At 42.9% G+C, this 20,333-nt stretch overlaps 1 protein-coding gene across 1 annotated transcript in view; it reads left to right on the top strand.

Moving 5' to 3' along the window:
• LOC115643564 (olfactory receptor 6B1-like) overlaps window positions 1-11,410 on the top strand; it is a 41,472-nt gene extending 30,062 nt beyond the window's left edge. The window contains exons 4-5 of the mRNA XM_030547589.1: window positions 5,760-6,211; window positions 10,933-11,410. Coding sequence (XP_030403449.1) covers window positions 5,760-6,211; window positions 10,933-11,410 — 930 coding nt within the window. The remainder of the gene's footprint in view (window positions 1-5,759; window positions 6,212-10,932) is intronic.
• Window positions 11,411-20,333: the final 8,923 nt, after the last annotated feature.

The following is a 20,333-nucleotide window of genomic DNA, read 5'->3' as shown; positions in this document are numbered from 1 at the left end:
TCCCTCCTTTATAGTCTCCATTGACTCCACAACAAGATCTCTTGATTAAATATTACCTCTCCTTGGGGGTAGTTTATTACCAAAACTTTGTTCAAATGCTCCCCCCAAAAAATCCGGAACATAAATCCATTTCTCACATCCAGTGTATATAGTCCTTAAAACCCCCACTCTTTAGGGTGGCCACTGACACATCCCCAAATTCAGGACATACCAATTATTGTCCCAATTGCTGACTGCATGACAATCTGGATTAAACTGGGCAAAAGGCCTGCCTATCAGTCTTCTCAACATGAATGCCCACCACCCTTCTGCTGAGGGTGCTTCAGCTCTGCAGTGTGGAGATACTGGTGGGTGAGCCCGTTGGCTGCTATCCAGACATCAGCCTGCCCCAGCTCTCTGGGTCGAGCAGCTCTATCTGCTGCTGCTCCTGCCTTAAATCCTCTCCACCCTCTGGCCCCGACTCTCTGGCTGGAGGACACCAGACAGCAAAACCTTCTTGCTGCTCTTCAGCGTTCCCCCTAGAGAAAAAAAAACGTACAGCTTCCTTCAGGATCTCCTGGCAGGTGGGGATGGCTGTGTGGCAAAGAGATATTCTAGGTAACAGGAAGAACCATCCTGAAGGAGGACCCCCTGGGAGGGGTTTTTCGTCTTCCTCTGCAGCATAGGGCACTTGCAGGTTAAACTAGAGCAGATGGAGGATTCTCTGTATCCTGAAATCTTTAAACCATGATTTGCAGACGTCAGTAACTCAGCCAGCAGTTAGGGGTCTGTTTCAGGAGTGAGTGGGTGAGCTTCTGTGGCCTGCAATGTGCAGAAGGTGAGACTAGATGATCATGATGGTCCCCTCTGGCGTTAAAGTCTATGAGTCCATGAGTCTATAACCTATATCGAATTGAAAGGTTCCGTATTGGGGGAGAGTTTGGGTCTTACATCCTAGACCAGATCCTCCAGTGATGTACGTCAGTGGTGCTCCATTAACTTCCCTAACATTTCAGCCTCTACGACTCAAGACAAAGGATAATTCCATCAGCTGATAACCATAGAAGATCCTTATGTTTGTGTGAATGGATAGCTAGTTAGATTGACTGATTGATTGATTTTCTACAGTGTCCCTCAGCCTAGTATGTAAGTCCTCAATAATTCAGCCAAGGTTAGAAGTTTGATTGCCTTGAGAGTTAATATTGCCAACAAATGAAATGTTCTCTTAATTAAGTCCCCCATCACTTTAACTAAAATATCCAGTGGTAGGTGCGTCAAAGGAAGATGACGTCTTCCTTTACAGGGGATATAAATGTCAAAGGATTCATTATTCTCTTTACAAATCCTTGTAGAATGAAGCAAAGCTATCCTACGTATTGTTTTAGTTTTCTTTACTGAGGAGAAAAAAAGTACATGACAGGTTCTGGGAGAAAATGTAGACAATTAGAAAATGACAATGCGAAGAGGAGATGTCACAGCATCAGTCTAGTAGGCCTGCACCTTTGCAGGTAATATTTATGCTTCCTATTAACCAAAGAGGGGTTCTTCTTCTCCATCATTGATTGTGTCTTAATGACTCTGCACAAATCATATGAAAAGCAACCAAGAGCAACATGGAATAAAGTTTAGAGTTGGTCAGGAAATGTTCCCCCCCGCTCCCCTCCCCAAAAAATTATGGGAAAAAGAAAAAACAATCATGTTCATCAACTTTCAACTATTTCTCCCAAAAACAAACACTGAAAATGTTTCACTTGGGGCCAGATTTTCAAGGCTATTTAGTCACTTGCAGATGCAAAGAGATTTTCTAAAGCACCAGAGCAGATTAGGCACCAAAATCCCTTTGATTTTAATGTAGGTAAGGTGCCTACCCTGCTTACTTACCAATCTGTGTCTTTAAGTGAATAAATACGTGTGGAACTCCAGCCCTTTGAATGAGGTTTCAACCTAAAGGATTGATCTTGTTTGCCACTTAGGGCTGAGATAGTCATGTACTTAGAAATATTTGTGGTTTATCTACTGCTGTAGGGCTATACCATAATAATTCACACAGAAAAAAATCATGGCAGATTTGTTAAGGGTGCCCTGTTATAGTTCAATAAGATTTTCCTTAAATGATAAGAATATAGAGAAGACACTTTTAAGAACATCCACCGTACTTTTCCTTCTCTGCCTCTGCCAATATAAAACTCATTGTTTGGCTTGGAAGGATTCGATTTTTATTGATGAATGTCAGCAAATGTAAATTTCCCAGTGCACACACCCACTGACAAAAAAAAAATTCCCACTGATAACAATCAAAATTTACAGATGGCAAAGTAAGACAAATGCTGCCTAAGAGTCCAAATCCAGCTATTTAGACTTTTGAAGTAAGCTTGTTACAGAAGGATGAGGGGAGAAATAATAAAACCAGGTGTGATAAAACCAGTTGATTTGAGGTGATTTACTCTTTATGTTCTGACATGTGATGTTCATCATTTGTGTTTCAATGGTTATAAAACTGTAACATTTTGAATCTCAGTGACTTCTGTCATTTAATAATTGTCTGTATTCCCACAATGTCCCATGACTGTGACAATTTAAATCAATACATATCTTACCAAATGCTTAAAATAAACATTGATATAATCCATTGATATTACCACAAAAAAAAAAAAAAGAAAGAAAGAAAGATTCTATGAAGCCTAGATATCAGCTTCTACCTATTATTGGATTGTTAACGTCCTGGGCTTTACAAATTTGCACTCTAACTCTGACTTGCATAGAAGAAAGACACATGTGAAAAGTATATGACCTTGCTTTAAGATATGCTTTTGCTTTGGCTTTCTTTGAAAGGAAGAGAACAACTTTTAAATTCAAGGATTTATGTATATACAAAGAGTCAGATGTAAAAAGTACAACTCCTGCTTTCAATATAGGTTTCAGAGTAGCAGCCGTGTTAGTTTGTATCTGCAAAAAGAACAGGAGTACTTGTGGCACCTTAGAGACTAACAAATTTATTTGAGCATAAGCTTTCGTGGGCTACAGCCCACTTCATTGGATGCATGCAATGGAAAATACAGTAGGAAGATTATCTATCTATCTATCTATATCTATATCTATATCTATATATACACACACACAGAGAGCATGAAACAATGGGTGTTACTATATACACTCTAATGAGAGTGATCAGTTAAGGTGAGCTATTACTAGCAGGAGAGAAAAAAACTTTTTGTAGTGGTAATGAAAATGGTTCATTTGCTGCAGTTGACATGAAGGTGTGAGGAATGGTAGGAGGGAAAATAAACTTGGGGAAATAGTTTTTCTTTGTGCAAGGACCCATCCATTCCCAATCTTTATTCAAGCCTAATTTAATGGTGTCCATTTTGCAAATTAATTCCAATTCAGCAGTCTCTCACTGGAATCTGTTTTTGAAGGTTTTTTTTGTTATAATATTGTGACTTCTAGGTCTGTAATCGAGTGACCAGGGAGACTGAAGTGTTCTCCGACTGGTTTTTGAATGTTATAGTTCTTGACGTCTGATTTGTGTCCCTTTATTCTTTTATGTAGAGACTGTCCAATTTGGCCAATGTACATGTCATAGGGACATTGCTGGCACATGATGGCATATATCACACTACTAGATGTGCAGGTGAACGAGCCTCTGATAGTGTGGTTAATGTGATTAGGTCCTATGATGGTGTCCCCAGAATAGATATGTGGACAGAGTTGGCAATGGGCTTTGTTGCAAAAATAGATTCCTGGGTTAGTGTTTTTGTTGTGTGGTCTGTGGTTGCTGGTGAGTATTTACTTCAGGTTGGGGGGCTGTCTGTAAGCAAGGACTGGCCTGTCTCCCAAGATCTGTGAGAGTGATGGATCATCCTTTAAGATAGGTTGTAGATCCTTGATGATGCGCTGGAGAGGTTTTAGTTGAGGGCTGTAGGTGACGGCTAGTGGCCTTCTGTTACTTTCTTTGTTGGGTCTGTCCTGTAGTAGTTGACTTCTGAGTACTCTTCTGGCTCTGTCAATCTGTTTCTTCACTTCAGCAGGTGGGTATTGTAGTTCTAAGAACGCTTGATAGAGATCTTGTAGGTGTTTGTCTCTGTCTGAGGGGTTGGAGCAAATGTGATTGTATCATAGAGCTTGACTGTAGACAATGAATCATGTGGTGTGGTCTTTTCCATGGCTTCAGATGATAAAGATGTCATCAGTGTTGTCCCAATGTATACATTCAAATCAGTGGCACTGCTATGGGTACCCGTATGACCCCACAGTATGTCAACATTTTTATGGCTGACTTAGAACAATGCTTCCTCAGCTCTTGTCCCCTAACACCCCTGCTCTACTTGCGCTATATTGAGGACATCTTCATCACCTGGAGCCATGGAAAAGAAGCCCTTGAGGAATTCCACCATGATTTCAACAATTTCCACCCACCATCAACCTCAGTGTGGACCAGTCCACACAAGAGATCCACTTCCTGGACATTACAGTGCTAATAAGTGATGGTCACATGAACACCACCCTATACTGGAAACCTACTGACCCCTATACTTACCTACATGCCTCCAGCTTTCATCCAGACCACACCACACGATCCATTGTCTACAGCCAAGCTCTATGATATAATAGCATTTGCTCCAACCCTTCAGACAGAGACAAACACCTACAAGATCTCTATCAAGCGTTCTTACAACTACAATACTCACCTGCTGAAGTGAAGAAACAGATTGATAGAGCCCCAAAAAAACCCACATTTGTAAGTTGCACTTTCAGGTCAAAGAGATTGCAGTATAGTACTTGTATGAGGTTAATTGAAAAATACTATTTCTTTTGTTTATCATGTTTACAGTGCAAATATTTGTAATAAAAAATTATATACACTTTGATTTCAGTTACAATACAGAATACACAATATATGAAAATTTAGAAAAACATCCAAAATATTTCAATCGGTATTCGATTGTTTAACAGTGCGATTAAAACTGGGATTAATCACAATTAATTTTTTTAATCGTTTTTAATTTTTTTGAGTTAATCACGTGAGTTAACTGCAATTAATTGACAGCCATACTATTGATTAATATGAGCAGACTGCTGCAATATGGAGATGTGGGTCTCTGCCTAGCAGAGAGAATCATCATATCATTAATGCAACTTTTTCAATTTAATGCAGCTCAAATCAGTGATAAAATAAAATTATTTGTCTCAGAAATAGCAAAACAGAAAAATTTGAATGATATTTATATAAATTACAGATATACAGTAACCTCCTCTGGAAGTCTCCTTTAAAATCTCTGCACCTGCATGTTCTAAAAGGGTTAAAAAAACAGTGAGACATTATGGACTCAATTTCAAAAGGCATCTGCTTCTCTGTCCATAATATCTTTAAATACATGACTCTCCGGCAAATTCCAATGGCACTGAAAATTCAAAGCTTTCCGACACTTAATGATATCTGTTTTGTTTTGTTTTTCTTATAGAATAAACCATTCTAGAGATATTCCCATTCTTTTTCCTGGCTAATCACTATTCTCTGATGCAACAGCATGTATGGCTTTGCTATCACTGCATCTTCATTCACCTTCAGCAACATCCTCCGAATGAACGAAAGGGCATCCAACTCTGACATGGCTGAATGGAATATGAGAAAAGAAACTGTGAAATGTGGAGGCTTATTTTCCTCTGCCTAAATAAGTAAAATATTGTCTCTGGACCAAAGAATTGTTGAATGACTAGCAAGAGTGTTTTATGATTATTATTAATTTTTTTTCTTTTTCTTCTCCCAAATTTTCCTCTAGAGAAATCACATGGAAAATGTAGAGTGGAAAAATGAAACAACCATCACAGAATTCATCCTATTGGGATTTGGAGATCTCCAGGGACTGCAGACCCCTCTCTTCCTGCTGTTCCTAGTGATCTACATTGTGACCATGGCTGGGAACATTCTCATTGTGGCCCTAGTTGTGACTGATCAGCAGCTTCACACCCCTATGTACTTCTTCCTGGGAAACTTGTCCTGCCTGGAGACCTGCTACATCTCCACTATCCTGCCCAGGATGCTGGCCAGTTTCCTGACTGGGGACAGAGCCATTTCCTTTAACGGCTGCATCACACAACTATCCTTCTTTGTATTCATGGTGACTGCAGAGTGTTTACTCTTATTACTCATGTCTTATGACCGCTACTTAGCAATATGCAATCCCTTGCATTATGCAGCACTTATGAGCAAGAGGGTTTGCATCCAGATATTGTCTGGCTCTTGGGGCAGGTCCAGACTAGAGCTTTAAATCGATTTAAACAGCTTTAAATCGATTTAAAGCTGTAACCATCCACACTACAGAGTACAGTAAATCGATTTTAAGGGTCCCTAAAATCGATTTCTGTACTCCACCTAAACGAGCGGAGTAACCCTAAAATCGATTTTATAAAATCGATTTTATGCTAGTGTGGACGGAAACAGAAGTTAATGGCCTCCGGGAGGTATCCCATAGTGCACCAGTGGCCGCTCTGCACAGGGAAAGGAACTCTACTGCTGGCCAGGTAAACAGGAAAAGCCCCGGGAACTTTGAAATTTCAGTTCCTGTTTGCCCAGCGTGGAGCTCTCAGCAGCAGAGATAACAATGCAATCTCCTGAGAATAGGAAAAGAGCTCCAGCATGGAACACACAGGAGTTACAGGATCTGATAGCTGTATGGGGAGAAGAGTCAGTGCTTTCAGAACTGAGGTCCAGCAGAAGAAATGAGAAAACCTTTGAAAAGATTTCTAATGCCAGGAGACAGAGAGGACACAGCAGAGACTCGTTGCAGTGCAAGGTGAAAGTGAAGGAGCTCAGACAGGCGTATCAGAAGACCAAAGCAGCAAAGGGCAGGTCAGGATCTGGCCCCAAAACATGCCGCTTCTACAAGGAGCTGAACGCAATATTGGGGAACTGTGCAACAACAACCCCCCCCTTGGTCTGTGGATTCAGAGGTGGGGGTAGTGATCTCTGCCACTGCCAAAGATTTAGAGGACAGCGAAGATCACGATGAGGACCAAGAGGAGGACGAAACAGCAGAGAGCACAGAGCATTCAATTCCCCCTAACAGCCAGGATCTTTTCCTAACCCTTACAGAAGTACCCTGCCAGCCCTCTCAAGCCAGTAGCACAGAAAATGATGCTGTGGAATTGTCCTCTGGTGAGTGCACTTTTTTTATTAAAAGCGTAGGCTGAATGAATGCAAGCCTTTTTTAGTGAGTGATTTGCCATGAGTGCTTGCATGCAGTAGCTGGAATTAGAGTTACTGGAACAGTCCGTTAACATGTCTGGGAACAGAGATGACCATTCATTCCTTTCTTCTGTGCTGAGCCAGTAAATGAAAAACCTTTCCTAAAACAATGACCCAGGTGGTGGTTGTTAGAAAGCTGTTCATTCCTACGGGGTAGTGTCCCCTAGCACTTGGCCAGCATGAATCATCCCTATTAACTGCCATGGCAGAGGGGGGATGGGGTTAGGTAGATGGCATTAAAGCTAACTCCAAAGTGCAGCACAGATGATTGTGGGAGGGAACTTGTATTTCCCTGTGCTGCACCTTTTCCATGGCTTAAGAAAAGAAACCAGTGTTGTTCCTTAAAGCGCTTTGCCTCACTACTGTTCATGCTACCTGATAATAGCAGGGGGTGCAGGGTACTACAAGCCACTGCACGGTTCACTACCAAATAACTTACCATTGTCTCCGGACACGGTCTGTGTGCTCCCCTGACCTGCGGCTGAGCTAAAATCTCAGTCCTCAGCCACAAGCAATAAGTATTAAAAGAATCCTAAGGCGACCTTGTGGTAAAGTTACATGCTCAAGGTACGGTGAATAGCGCAGTTCACTGAGAAAGACTGTATCCATTGTTCTATGAAATGTCTCTTATGATTCTTCTATCACTCTTTCCACCCCCACCCCCCCACACAGCTGCACATTTCTCCAGCCTCCCTCTCCCTTCTCCTGTCCGACGGGGAGGTCACATAAGAAGGCTAAGAAAAAAGAGGACGCGTGAGGAGATGTTCACAGAAATTATGGCAGTAACCCGTACTGAGAGAGCTCAGCAGGGGGACTGGAAACAATTGGTCGCAAAGTACAGGGAGGCTGCCAATCAACGCGAAGACAGGAGGGATGCTAAAAATGATTTCAGGTGGCAGGAAGAGCAGCGCTGGCGGGCAGCAACGCTGGATCTTCTTCGTGATCAGACCGACATACTCCGCGATATGCTGGAAGAGCTGCGTGGTCTCAGGTTGCCTCTGCAGCCCATGTATAACCTCCCTCAGTACTCACCCTGTCCCACACCTTCCAGAACCAGGCGTGTAAGAACGCGTGGGGGAAGGCTATCTGCACCAGCCAACTACACCCCTGTGGACAGTCCAACCAGAAGGCTGTCATTACATTGAAAACCCCTTAATGTTATGTTTCTTCCCTCCTGTACTCCTCCCAAACCTCTCCCTTGGCACCATTTACTTACTTTACTCTCAGGACATGCTATGCAAAGGCAGTGTGAGGGTGGGTTGTTAAAGAAATAAAGCATGCAGCTTTGCAAAGCTTCAGGGAAGCTAGTTTGCAGCATCAGGAGTAAACACATGGGAAGGTGGGTAATACAGGGAAAATAAACAAAGCAGTCATACCGTACCATGGTCTATGATAAATCTTGTTATGTCTTCTCTGATGCGCCTTCTTCTTACCAACCTCCCTCCTCCTTCCTCCAAACCTCCCTCACTCCCTTCCCCGGAGAACCCCGAGTTATGAAATGTCATGCACAGGATTGTAACAGCAAGCATGATGATTGATTGCTGAAAGGGTCTGATTTTTAATAAAGAACTCAATTTCTTTAACAAATACCAGTAACTTTATTTTCAATAAGCAAGCAGTTAAGGAAGGGTGCAGGGAAGCTCGTTTGCAGCAGCCAGAGTCAAGACATGGGGAGGTAGGTAATAACAGGGAAATAAACATACCAATCACACTGTTCCCTGGTCCATGAAGCCACTTCTGGGCTTCCTTAACTGACTTTGTCTTTCCTTCCTACATCCCTCCCTAACCCTAGCCATTTACTATTCTTCTCCCAAAAAAACCCTATTACTGTAATTCTATTCACAGGCTTCTAAATGCAAGAGGGAGGGTGCGCTGCTTACAGTGACTGTCTTTTAATAAAGAATTCAATGTTTTCCACAGACACAGATGGCTATTTTAATTACCGTAAGCAAGCAGTTGTGGAAGGGTGCAGGGAATGCAGCTTGCAGCAGCATGACTGAATACATGGGGAGGGTGGTAATCAATGGAAAAGAAACTCAGCATTCAAACTGTACCCTGGCCCATGAGGAAGCTACTTTTCAGGGCTTCTCTGATGCGCACAGCATCCTGGTGTGATCTTCTAATTGCCCTGGTGTCTGGCTGCGCATAATCAGCGGCCAGGTGGTTTGCCTCAGCCTCCCACCCCGCTATAAAGGTCTCCCCCTTACTCTCACAGAGATTGTGGAGCACACAACAAGCAGCAATGACAAAGGGGATATTGGTTTGGCTAAGATCTGAGCGAGTAAGAAGCGTTCGCCATCTTGCCTTCAATCTGCCAAATGCACATTCTACCACCATTCTGCACTTGCTCAGCCTGTAATTAAACAACTCCTGAGCACTGTCAAGGCTGCCTGTGTATGGCTTTATTAGCCAGGGCATCAAGGGGTAGGCTGGGTCCCCAAGGATAACTATAGGCATTTCAACATCTCCAACTGTTATTCTCTGGTCAGGGAAGTAGGTCCCTTGCTGCAGCCGTTTAAACAGTGTAGTGCTTCTGAAGACACGTGCGTCATGAACCCTTCCTGGCCATCCCACGTGGATGTTGGTGAAACGTCCCTTGTGATCCACCAGGGCTTGCAGCACCATTGAAAAGTACCCCTTGCGGTTTATGTACTGGGCGCCCTGGTGCTCCGGTGCCAAGATAGGGATATGGGTTCCATCTATGGCCCCCCCACAGTTAGGGAATCCCATTGCAGCAAAGCCATCCACAATGGCCTGCACGTTTCCCAGAGTCACAACCTTTCGAAGCAGCAGCTTAATGATTGCTTTGGATACTTCCAGCACAGCAGCCCCCACAGTAGATTTTCCCACTCCAAATTGATTACCGACAGACCGGTAGCTGTCTGGCGTTGCAAGCTTCCAGATGGCTATTGCCACTCGCTTTTCCACTGTGAGGGCTGGTCTCATCCTGGTATTATGCCGTTTCAGGACAGGAGAAAGCGAGTCACAAAGTTCAAAGAAAGTGCTCTTACGCATGCGAAAGTTCCGCAGCCACTGTGAATCGTCCCATACCTGCAGGACTATGCGGTCCCACCAGTCAGTGCTTGTTTCCCATGCCCAAAAGCGGCGCGGAACGGGTAGAACCTCCCCCAAAACCGTCAGGAGCTCCAAAGTGCAGGGGCCCGGGGTGTCGGAAATCTCGTTCTCCAAGTCCTCATCACTGTCATCCCCGCAGTCAAGCATTCTCTCTTGCATTTCTGACTCATGGTTCAGCATGAATAGCATGAGAATGCGTGAACTATTTACAGCATTCGCGATCAAGGATAAGAGCACTCCTGGATCCATGCTTGCTGCAAAATGGCGTTTTCTCACTGCAGCCAGTAAAAACTGCGCGAAGTGACTGTGTTCCGCTGACAGGAAGGGAGGGGGTGAGGCTGTACCCAGAACCACCCACGACGGGGATTTTGGCCCCATCATGCACTGGGGTAGTAACCCATAATTCCAAAGGCCAGGGACCCATGCAGGAACTGTGGGATAGGTACCCAGTGTGCAACGCTCAGGGAAAAGATGGATGCCAGGGAACATGGACGCTCAACATCGATGTAAGTAGCCCTAGTGTGGACGCGCAAAATCGATTTTATAAAGCCTGCTTTATAAAATCGATATTAATAACATCGATTTTACCCTGTAGTGTGGACGTGGGCTTGGATAATTGCCTTCTCTTGCAGCACTGTGATAACTTTTATGATGGTCGGGTTAACATTCTGTGGTCCCAACAAAATTGACCATTTCTTTTGTGATTTCTCCCCGATGCTCAAACTCTCCTGCAGTGACACCAGCCTGATTGAACTGGTGGATCTAATCCTGTCATTTGCAATTATACTTCCTACCCTCCTGTTAACCCTGACATCCTATGTTTGCATCATTGCCACCATTCTGAGAATCCCATCCACCACTGGGAGGCAAAAGGCCTTTTCCACCTGCTCCTCTCACCTCATTGTAGTTGCTACTTTCTATGGGTCACTCATTATTATTTACATGGCACCAAAAGCTGGCACTGCAGGAGACCTGCGCAAAGTGTTCTCTGTCTTCTACACAGTCCTGACACCCTTGTTCAATCCTCTCATCTACAGCCTGAGAAACAAAGAAGTCAAAGAGGCCTTGAAGAAAGCTGGAGGCAAATTGGCTGCTTTGATAAGGGGCTGAATGAAATTCCTGTGGTCTCTCTTTTAGACTGAGTTGATCCCCATTTTGTCCCTTGACTTGCTGAAGAAAATGGCATCACGCTTGGACTGGGTGTGGGTGGTAGAATATCTCCCCTACTGAAGTTAAAATCAATTGAGCATACTTCCATTTGCTCCTACTCTTTCACCACATCCAACAAAAATTTCTTGTCCTGATTTTCAAAGCCAGAAATACCACCCCCTTTTCCTGTCCAAACTATCCTCACAAGGCCAGCTCCCACTTTCCCTTTGCCAATGATGAAGCTCTGGATCTCTGAGTTCTCTGCTTCTTCAACCAGAACCTCAACAAGAACTTGAACTGTTATGGACGTTGGCCATCTAACTGTCATTAATTCCTATAAAAATCTTAACAAGAATTGTTTGATAGTCCCTCTTTTGTTTTTCAATAACACTGCTAAATTTAACAGTAATCTTGCTCCTTTAACACTAACTTCCTGTGGAATATAGAGTCCTGAAGACTCTTACGGTACATCTTCACTGCACGCTTCTTTTGGTGGTGTGTAGAGCATATACATGGGTAGTCCCCACTCCCAGCATACGTATAAATAGTGATGTAGACAGAGACACACTGCTTAGGTGAATAAAAACATCCTGTATAGGCTCGATATTTATGTGAGTACATACCCTATATGACTTTCTACACACCCAAGCTGTGGCCTCTTGCCCACTCTGCTATTTTTAGCAGTGTAGTCAGAGATGGCTCTAGGCACCAGCATCCCAAGCATGCACTTGGGGCAGCACTTCTGAAGGGGCGGCACCATTGCTTTGCTGTCGGTACTCCAGCTTTTTTTTTTCCGCTTGGGACGGAAAAAACCAAGAGCCGGCCATGAGTGTAGTGTCCCTCTTCCTTCCTGCTGCAGGGGCCTCTCCCCTCTGCAGGAAAAGACTACAGCAGTGGGGAAACAGTCCATCAGCTTTCCACTGCCAGAGCCTTTCACTGACCCATGTAGCTTGTGCAGCAATGTGGACACAGCGTGCTTTCTATTTCCTCAACACTAGTGTGTAGCGTAGACATAGGAGGACAAGATGTCCGAATTTTATAGGAACAGACCTGATATTTTGGGATTTTCTTATATAGGCACCTATTACCCCCCTACACTTTGTCCCGACTTTTCATGTTTGCTATCTGCTCATCCTACGGAGACATAGCCTCAGTTCAGCCCTGTGGAGCTTAGAACTTCTTCAGCACTCATGATTCCCATTATCCAAACACTGTTTTTCCTGTTCATTTGGATGTCCCTGAGATTCTTGGAAAATTGAATTTCACTTGTATTTGCGTGACCATCGTTCAGTTTCAGGTACACTCTTCACTTTTCCACTTATCACAGCTTTGAGGTAGTGTCCCTAGGAATGTGCTATTATGCCAGTATCCCACATCCAAGCACGCATGGGGAACTGAATGGACTTAAGGCAGACATTGGTAGCATCATTGGTAGGTTCACACCTCATTGATGGTCATAAATGCAAGACATTACTATAAATAAACTCTATTCTTTCCACACGGAAGAACATGAGCAACATCTACAGGAAGTTCTACCATATCCTTGGTACTTTGGGGAACTGCTGTGTCTGCAAGTAGAACTGACTGGGAATTTTCCATCAAAATGATTTTTCCATGGGATACGCAGTTTCTGAAAAATTCAAATTTTCCGTGGTGTCAGAGGGTCCCCACAGCAAGCCAGTCACTGTGTTTCAATAAGCCGATGTCTGTGCTCTACACCGTGCCAACTCCTGTGGAGAACCCCATCATATACAGCCTGAGAAACAAGGAGGTCAAGGTGGATCTGAGAAGACTTTTTGAGTAGAAGATTCTAGTGGGTTATGCGCCTTTTTCTGGCCTTGTGCCCAGGGATGAATTTCCCTCTTTGTGAGCTGTAAAAGGAATAGCCATTTGGAGTTGGAAGAACTGTTTGCAGACCCTGAGCCAGATGGTCAGTTTGTTTAAAAACCCAGAGCTCCATTGACTTCCCTGGAACTAAACAGCTGATGAAGTGACCCAATGTTTGGTTCCAGGAGTCAACCAGTCTGCCCAATCTGCAATGCAAGAAATGATCAACTGTTATTAACTAATTGTCCTGTTGGGAACATCAGCTATACTCTAGAGTGACTCCAGGAAAGTCAGCAGAGTGGCTCCTGATTTGCAGAAGTGTGTGTGTGTGTATGCAAGGAGAATCACACCCTCTCAATCCAAATAAGCAGGCAGCACTGCTCATGTCTTTAGCATATTCCTGACTCTTAGGGATTTCCTTAGCTCCCTGAGATGTCTCTGCTGTCTTCCACTTCCTGAATCTCTCCATTTACAATGTTCTGTATCTCAGCACGTGGAAAATGGCTGATATAAGAGTAACAAAAATCTATCTTTTGTAAGTACCCGTGTGACCCTTCACCATTGTATCTTAGTGTCCCACAGGTATTAATGTATTTGTCCTCACAACACCTTCATGATGTAAGAAAGTGGTATGATCCCCATTGTCCCAATGGAGAAACTGAGGCAGAGGGCGAGAGAGAGACAGACTATCCCAAGTTCACACAGTATGTATAAAAGCAGCCACTTGAATTAGAGAGACATTATTTTACATCTCTATTTTGTTCTGCTGTGACCACTGCTGGAATATGGTTTCCAGTGCTGGTGTTTGCAGTTAAATTGAAGAGGGTTCAAAGAAGAGCCACAGCAGTTATTAAAGGATTAGAAAACCTGTCTTACAGTGATAGACTCACAGAGCTAAATCTACTTAGCTTAACAAGGAGAAGGTTAAGGGGTAACTTGATTACAGTCTATAAGTACCTACATGAGGAACCAATATTTGAAAATGGGCTCTTCAATCTAGCAGAGAAAAACATAACACAATCCAATGGCTGGAAGTTGACGCTACATATAGTGCTGCCTTGCCTAGTTTACCTCACAATAAAACTGCAGTGCCTTGTCTTCACTGTGTTTTTATTTCACAGTAGTTCACACATGTTAGTTACCCCTCGGCATAATAAATCCACTTCCACAAGAAGCTCTCATGCCAGCATAGCACTGTTCACATTGGTGCTTAGTTCGGTGTAACTTACATCGCTCAGGGAGGGGGGTGGCTTATTCGCACCCCTGAAGGATGTAAGTTGTACTGAAGTAAGTGACAGTGTAGATCTGGCCTAAGGGAGAATGGTGGCACCAGTCTGCTTGGCTGGACTACATCTCCCATAGTGTATGAGGGTTGAGACTCCCATGATGCATGGTGCAATCCAAACCGCTGGATCCACTTTGTATTGTGGGAGATGTAGTTCTCCAGAGAACTCAGCCCATATGCGACAAAGGGGACTTGAACTACATAAGTCAATTGGCCAGGGAAATGGTGGGTTTTTTTATGTTTAAATTATTTAAAATAAAACATTGTGGACAGCTTTTTAAAAAAAATTACAATTTGAGTGGACCTGCCCACCCAACATTTTTTAAAATAATTTTCCTGATAGAAAATGTTTTTTTTGATTGGCCAAAATTTGAAATTTTCCCATGTGTCACAGGGCAGTCTCACCTGTAGTGCCCTCCAGCAGCAGGCCATGGCAGAACAGCTGCACTTGCCTCAGTTTCCCTCCTTTACAATCTCCATTGACTCCACAACAAGCTCTCTTGCTTAAATATTACCTCTCTTTGGGGGTGGCTTATTACGAAAACATTGTTCAAATGATTCCCGGAACATAAATCCATTTCTGACACCGAGTGCATGAAGTTCTTAAAAATCCCGCTCTTTAGGGTGGCAACTGACACATCCCCAAATACAGGACATTCCCTTGACTGTCCCCACCGCTGTCTGCATGATCCTGCTCCTCCTCCCATAACCTCGTACGTGCAGTGGACGCAAGGTGGTGCCACATGGAGGACATCATGTCACAGATCTTGTTGCTCCATCCTGCGCTGGCGGTGCATGTGAAGTCACACCGATGGGGCAGAGTAGCAGGATCTGCAACATTGCCTCTTGCATCTGTGATACCAGGCAAAATCACATCTGGTTTTATATCTTTACTGGAGGGGGGACAAAGCAGGACAGTCCAGCTTAAAACTGGGCAAAAGGTAAGCCCCTTGGCTGCCATCCAGACATCGCCTGCTCCAGCTCACTTGGTCGGGCAGCTCTCTCTGCTGCTGCTTCTATCTTTAATCCCTCTACCTTTGGCCCCACTCTCTGGCTGGAGAATGCCAGGGAGCAAAACCTTCTTGTTGCTCTTCAGCATTTCTCCTAGGAAAAACTACAGCTTCCTTCAGGGTCACCTGAGAGGTGGGAATGGCTGAGAATTTAATCTCTTGTGCTCATAGGACAAACCTCTTTACATCAATCAGACAAACAGATAAACAGCGAGCATGTAATATCCTTGAATTATCTCATATCACAGCCTATCAGAAGAACAAAAGGGGAGTATCATATGGGGAAGTATTATTTATTGGATGTGGTGAAAGAGTAGGAGCAAATGGAGGTACCCTCAATTCATTTTAATTTCAGTAGGGGAAATATTCTACCCACCCACACCCAGTCCAAACATGATGCCATTTTCTTCAGCAAGTCGAGGGACTGGATAAGGTTCTACTCAGTTTAAAAGAGAGACTGTACGAATTTCATTCACCTCCTTATGAAAGCAGCCAGTTTGCCTCCAGCTTTCTTCAAAGCCTCTTTGACTTCTTTGTTTCTCAGGCTGTAGATGAGAGGATTGACCAAGGGTGTCAGGACAGTATAGAATACAGAGAACACTTTGTGCAGATCTCCTGCAGTGCCAGCAGTTGGTATCATGTAACTAATGATGATAGAGCCATAGAAAGTAGCAACTACGATGAGGTGGGAGGAACAAGTGGAGAAGGCCTTGTGCCTCTCGGTGGTGGAGGGGATTCTCAGGATAGTGGCAATGATACAAACATAGCAGATCAAGGTTAACAGGAATGTAGGAAGTATAATTGCAAAACACAGTATCAAATTCACCAGTTCAATCAGGCTGGTGTCTCTGCAGGAGAGTTTGAGCATCGGGGCAAAATCACAAAAGAAATGGTCAATATTGTTGGGGCCACAGAATGTTAATCTGGCCATCAAAAGAGTTATCAAGGTACTTGTAAAGAAGGCCATTGTCCAAGAGCCAGACACTAGCTGTATGCAAACCCAGCTTCTCATAAGTGCTGCATAATGCAAGGGATTGCATATTGCTAAGTAGCGGTCATAAGACACAACTAATAGGAGGAAACATTCGGCAGTCACCATGAATACAAAGAAGTACAGTTGTGTGATGCAGCCACTATATGAAATGGTTCTGTCTCCAGTCAGGAGGCTGGCCAGCATTCTGGGCAGGACAGTGGAGGTGTAGCAGGTCTCCAAGCAGGACAAGTTCCCCAGGAAGAAGTACATGGGGGTGTGAAGGTGCCGATTAGTCACAACTAGCACAAGAGTAAGGATGTTCTCAGCCATGGTTATAATATAGATCACTAGGAATAGCAGGAAAAGAGGGGTCTGCAATTCTGGGAGATTCCCGAATCCCAATAGGATGAATTTTGTGATGAATGTTTGATTGCTCCACTCTACATTTTCCATTATTTTTCTCTAGAGGAAAAGAGGGAAAAGAGAAATAATAATAATAATAATAATAATAATAATAATAATAATAATAATAATAATAATAATAATAGCTTTTAAAAAACCCTGCTAGTCATTTGACTGTTCTCTGGTACAGAGAAAATTTGTTTCTTATTTAGGCAGAGGTAAATATGCATCCACGGTTCACATTATATTTTCTCTTCTTCCATTCAGGTGTGTCAGAGTTGGATGCTCTTTCATTCATCTGGAGGATGTTGTTGAAGATCAATTATGATGGAGTGATAGCAAAACCGTACATGCAGATTAGTTTAAGCAGGCTTGGCACCTAAATACACATAAAAGTCAAAGGGAGTTAGGTGTCTAATCTTCTCCCATGCTTTTGAAAATCCCTCAAGATGCCTTTCTGCATCTTCAGGTGACTAAATACCCCCAAGGAAAACATTTTTACTTTGTTATTCTTGGACAAAAGGTTGCCATTTTCCACTGAAAACTTTGATCAGGATGAAAAAAATTTCATTTTCATAGAATTTTACACGGGGGAAAGGGAGGACATTTTCTGACCAACTTTAGATTTTATTCCATGTTTCTTGTTCTGAGTTTCTTCATATTATTTGCAAACTCAGCTAAGACAAAGTAAATGACAGAGAAGATTAACACCCTTTTGGTTAATAGGGAGCATAAATCTTACCTGCAAAGTTGCAGTCCTGCTAGACTCATCATGCTGTGACATCTTCTCTTAGCCTTATCATTTTCTAACTGCCTGAAGTTTCTCTCAGAACTTTTCACATATTTTCTTTTTCTTAGTAAAGTGAACTAAGACAATTTTGCAGGAGACATTGATTCATTTTAGTAGCATTTGTAAAGGGAGTAATGCATCCTTTTATATTTATATCCTTCACGTCATCTTCCTTTGAGACAGCTACCGCAGGATATCTTAGTCAAAGTGATGGGGGACTTAATTAAGTGAACATTTAATTTGTTGGTAAGTTTAACTCTCGAGGCAATCAAACTTCAAACCTTAGCTGAATTATCAAGGGCTTACATACTAGGCCAGTGGGTCTCAAACATTTGTGCTGGTAACCCCTTTCACATAGCAAGTCTCTGAGTGCAATTCCCGCACCCCTTATAAATTAAATGCACTTTTTTATATATTTAACACCATTATAAATGCTGGAGGCAATGTGGGTTTTAGGTGGAGGCTGACAGCTGACAACACCCACCCCTGATATAAGAACCTTCAAACCGCTTGAGGGGTCCTGACCCCTAGTTTGAGAACCTCCTGTGCTAGTTTGAGGGATACTATAGAAAATCTATCTGTCTGTCTATCTATACAGATGTATAAGAATCTTCTGGAGTTACCAGTTAATGGAGTTATCCTTTATCTGTTTTTTAGAGGCTCAAATGTTAGGGAAGTCAATGAAACACTGCTGACATATATCACTGGAGGATCTGGTCAAGTGTGTAAGATCCAAACTCTCCTCCCAAATCAAACCTTTTCATTTGATATAGATTATTCTAGGGTTCCTCCTTCAAGACTGCTCATCCCACTCCCTAGATCATCTCTCCACCACAAAGCTATTCCCCAATCCCTTATACACATATGGGGCAAAGAATCACCTATGTCAGTAACTCAGGAGAATGGTATAAGTCTAGTGACCGACTCTTTTGAGTGCTTCCACTATTCCTTAGGCTGGGCTACTCCAAGAATTCCTTCCTCATTAATTCCCAGCCCATACCCTATATCCGTTGTCACCCACTCATTCCCACACCCCTTAATATCATGGCAAAACTATGAATCACCTGTATGAGTGAGGCATCAGAATGGTATAGCTCTGCTAGCTAGCTCCTCCATTCATGAGTGACTCCATTCATGAATCACCATGTAACTCATAGGATGACTCCTGGTTTACAATATTATAGCTATAATTAACATATTAACATACAGTTATTACCATAATATATTGGTAACTGATGAAAGGGCCTATTTAGTGCAGGTCCATGGGGGTCAGTCCTGGGTCTGGTTCTGTTCAATATTTTCATTAATGATCTGGATAATGGAGTGGAGAGTATGCTTATAAAATATGCAGATGACACCAAGCTCTTTGGAAGACAGGATCAGAATTTAAAAATCCTTGATAAACTGGAGACTTGTTCTAAACTCAGCATAAAGAAATTCTGTAATGCTAAGTGCAAAGTACTTCATTTAGGAAGGAAACATTAAATGTAGAACTACAAAATGGGGAACAACTGGCCAGGGCCGGCTGCAGGCCTGTCATAAACAAATAGTTAAGGGTTAATGTCTCTTTTACCTGTAAAGGGTTAACAAACAGTAAACCAAAAACATCTGACCAAAGGACCAATCAAAAAACAAAATACTTTAAAATCTCGGTGGAGGAAAGCCTTTGTTTGTGTTTTTTGGGTTTTGCTTTGTTCTCTCTGGGTCCTGAAAGGGACTAGACATACAACCAGGTTTCTTGCCAATCTCCCTGCTACAGTCTCTTATATATTTAAAATAGTGAGTATTAAGTAGGAAAGGAGGTTATAGTCTTTTAATTGTTTTCTGTATTTGCAAATGTGTAGTTTGCTGGAAGTATTTTAAATTGTATTTTTGCTGGGGGGAGGCTTCTCTCTAGTGTCTATAAGCTGAAAGACCCTGTAACTTTTACCATCTAAATTACAGAGACAACTTTTACTTTTTTTCTTTCTTTTTATTAAAAGTTTTGCTTTTTAAGACCTGTTTGATTTTTTCCCCCTTGCTGAGGCTCAAGGGAATTGAGTCTGTTCTTACCAGGGAATAGGTGAGGGACAGGGAGAGAGAAGGGACGGGGGAAGAGGGGAATCCCTTTGTTTTAGATTCACAGAGCTTGAATCTTTCTATCTCTCCAGGATAGCCCAGGGAGGGAACGCCTGGGAGGGGGAGAGAAGGGGGGGGGAAAACCTGATTTCTCTGTATTGTGATTCAAGGAGTTTGAATCACGGTGATCTCCCAGTGTACCCAGGGCGGGAAAGATATGGGAGGAAAAAAAGAGAAGGGGAGGAAAAGTTTTATTCCCCTTGGTTGTAAGACTCAAGGAATTTGGGTCTTGGGGTCCCCAGGGAAGGTTTATGGGGGAACCACAGTGCCCCAAAACACTATATATTTTGGGTGGTGGCAGCTTATCAGATCTAAGCTGGTAATTAAGCTTAAAGAAATTCATGCTGGTACCTCATTTTTTTGGACTCTAAGGTTCAGATTGGGAATAGAATACCATGACATGGTGGCAGTGTGTGGGAAAGATGGCATCCAAAAGCCAGTAAGATTATTATTTTTCTTTTCTCTCTGCTAGCTGTTTG

The sequence above is a fragment of the Gopherus evgoodei genome, unplaced genomic scaffold (assembly GCF_007399415.2).
Source record: "Gopherus evgoodei ecotype Sinaloan lineage unplaced genomic scaffold, rGopEvg1_v1.p scaffold_62_arrow_ctg1, whole genome shotgun sequence".
Taxonomy (NCBI): Eukaryota; Metazoa; Chordata; order Testudines; family Testudinidae; genus Gopherus; species Gopherus evgoodei.
The sequence above is the reverse complement of the archived record's forward strand: the minus strand, read 5'-3'. Positions and strand labels throughout refer to the sequence as shown.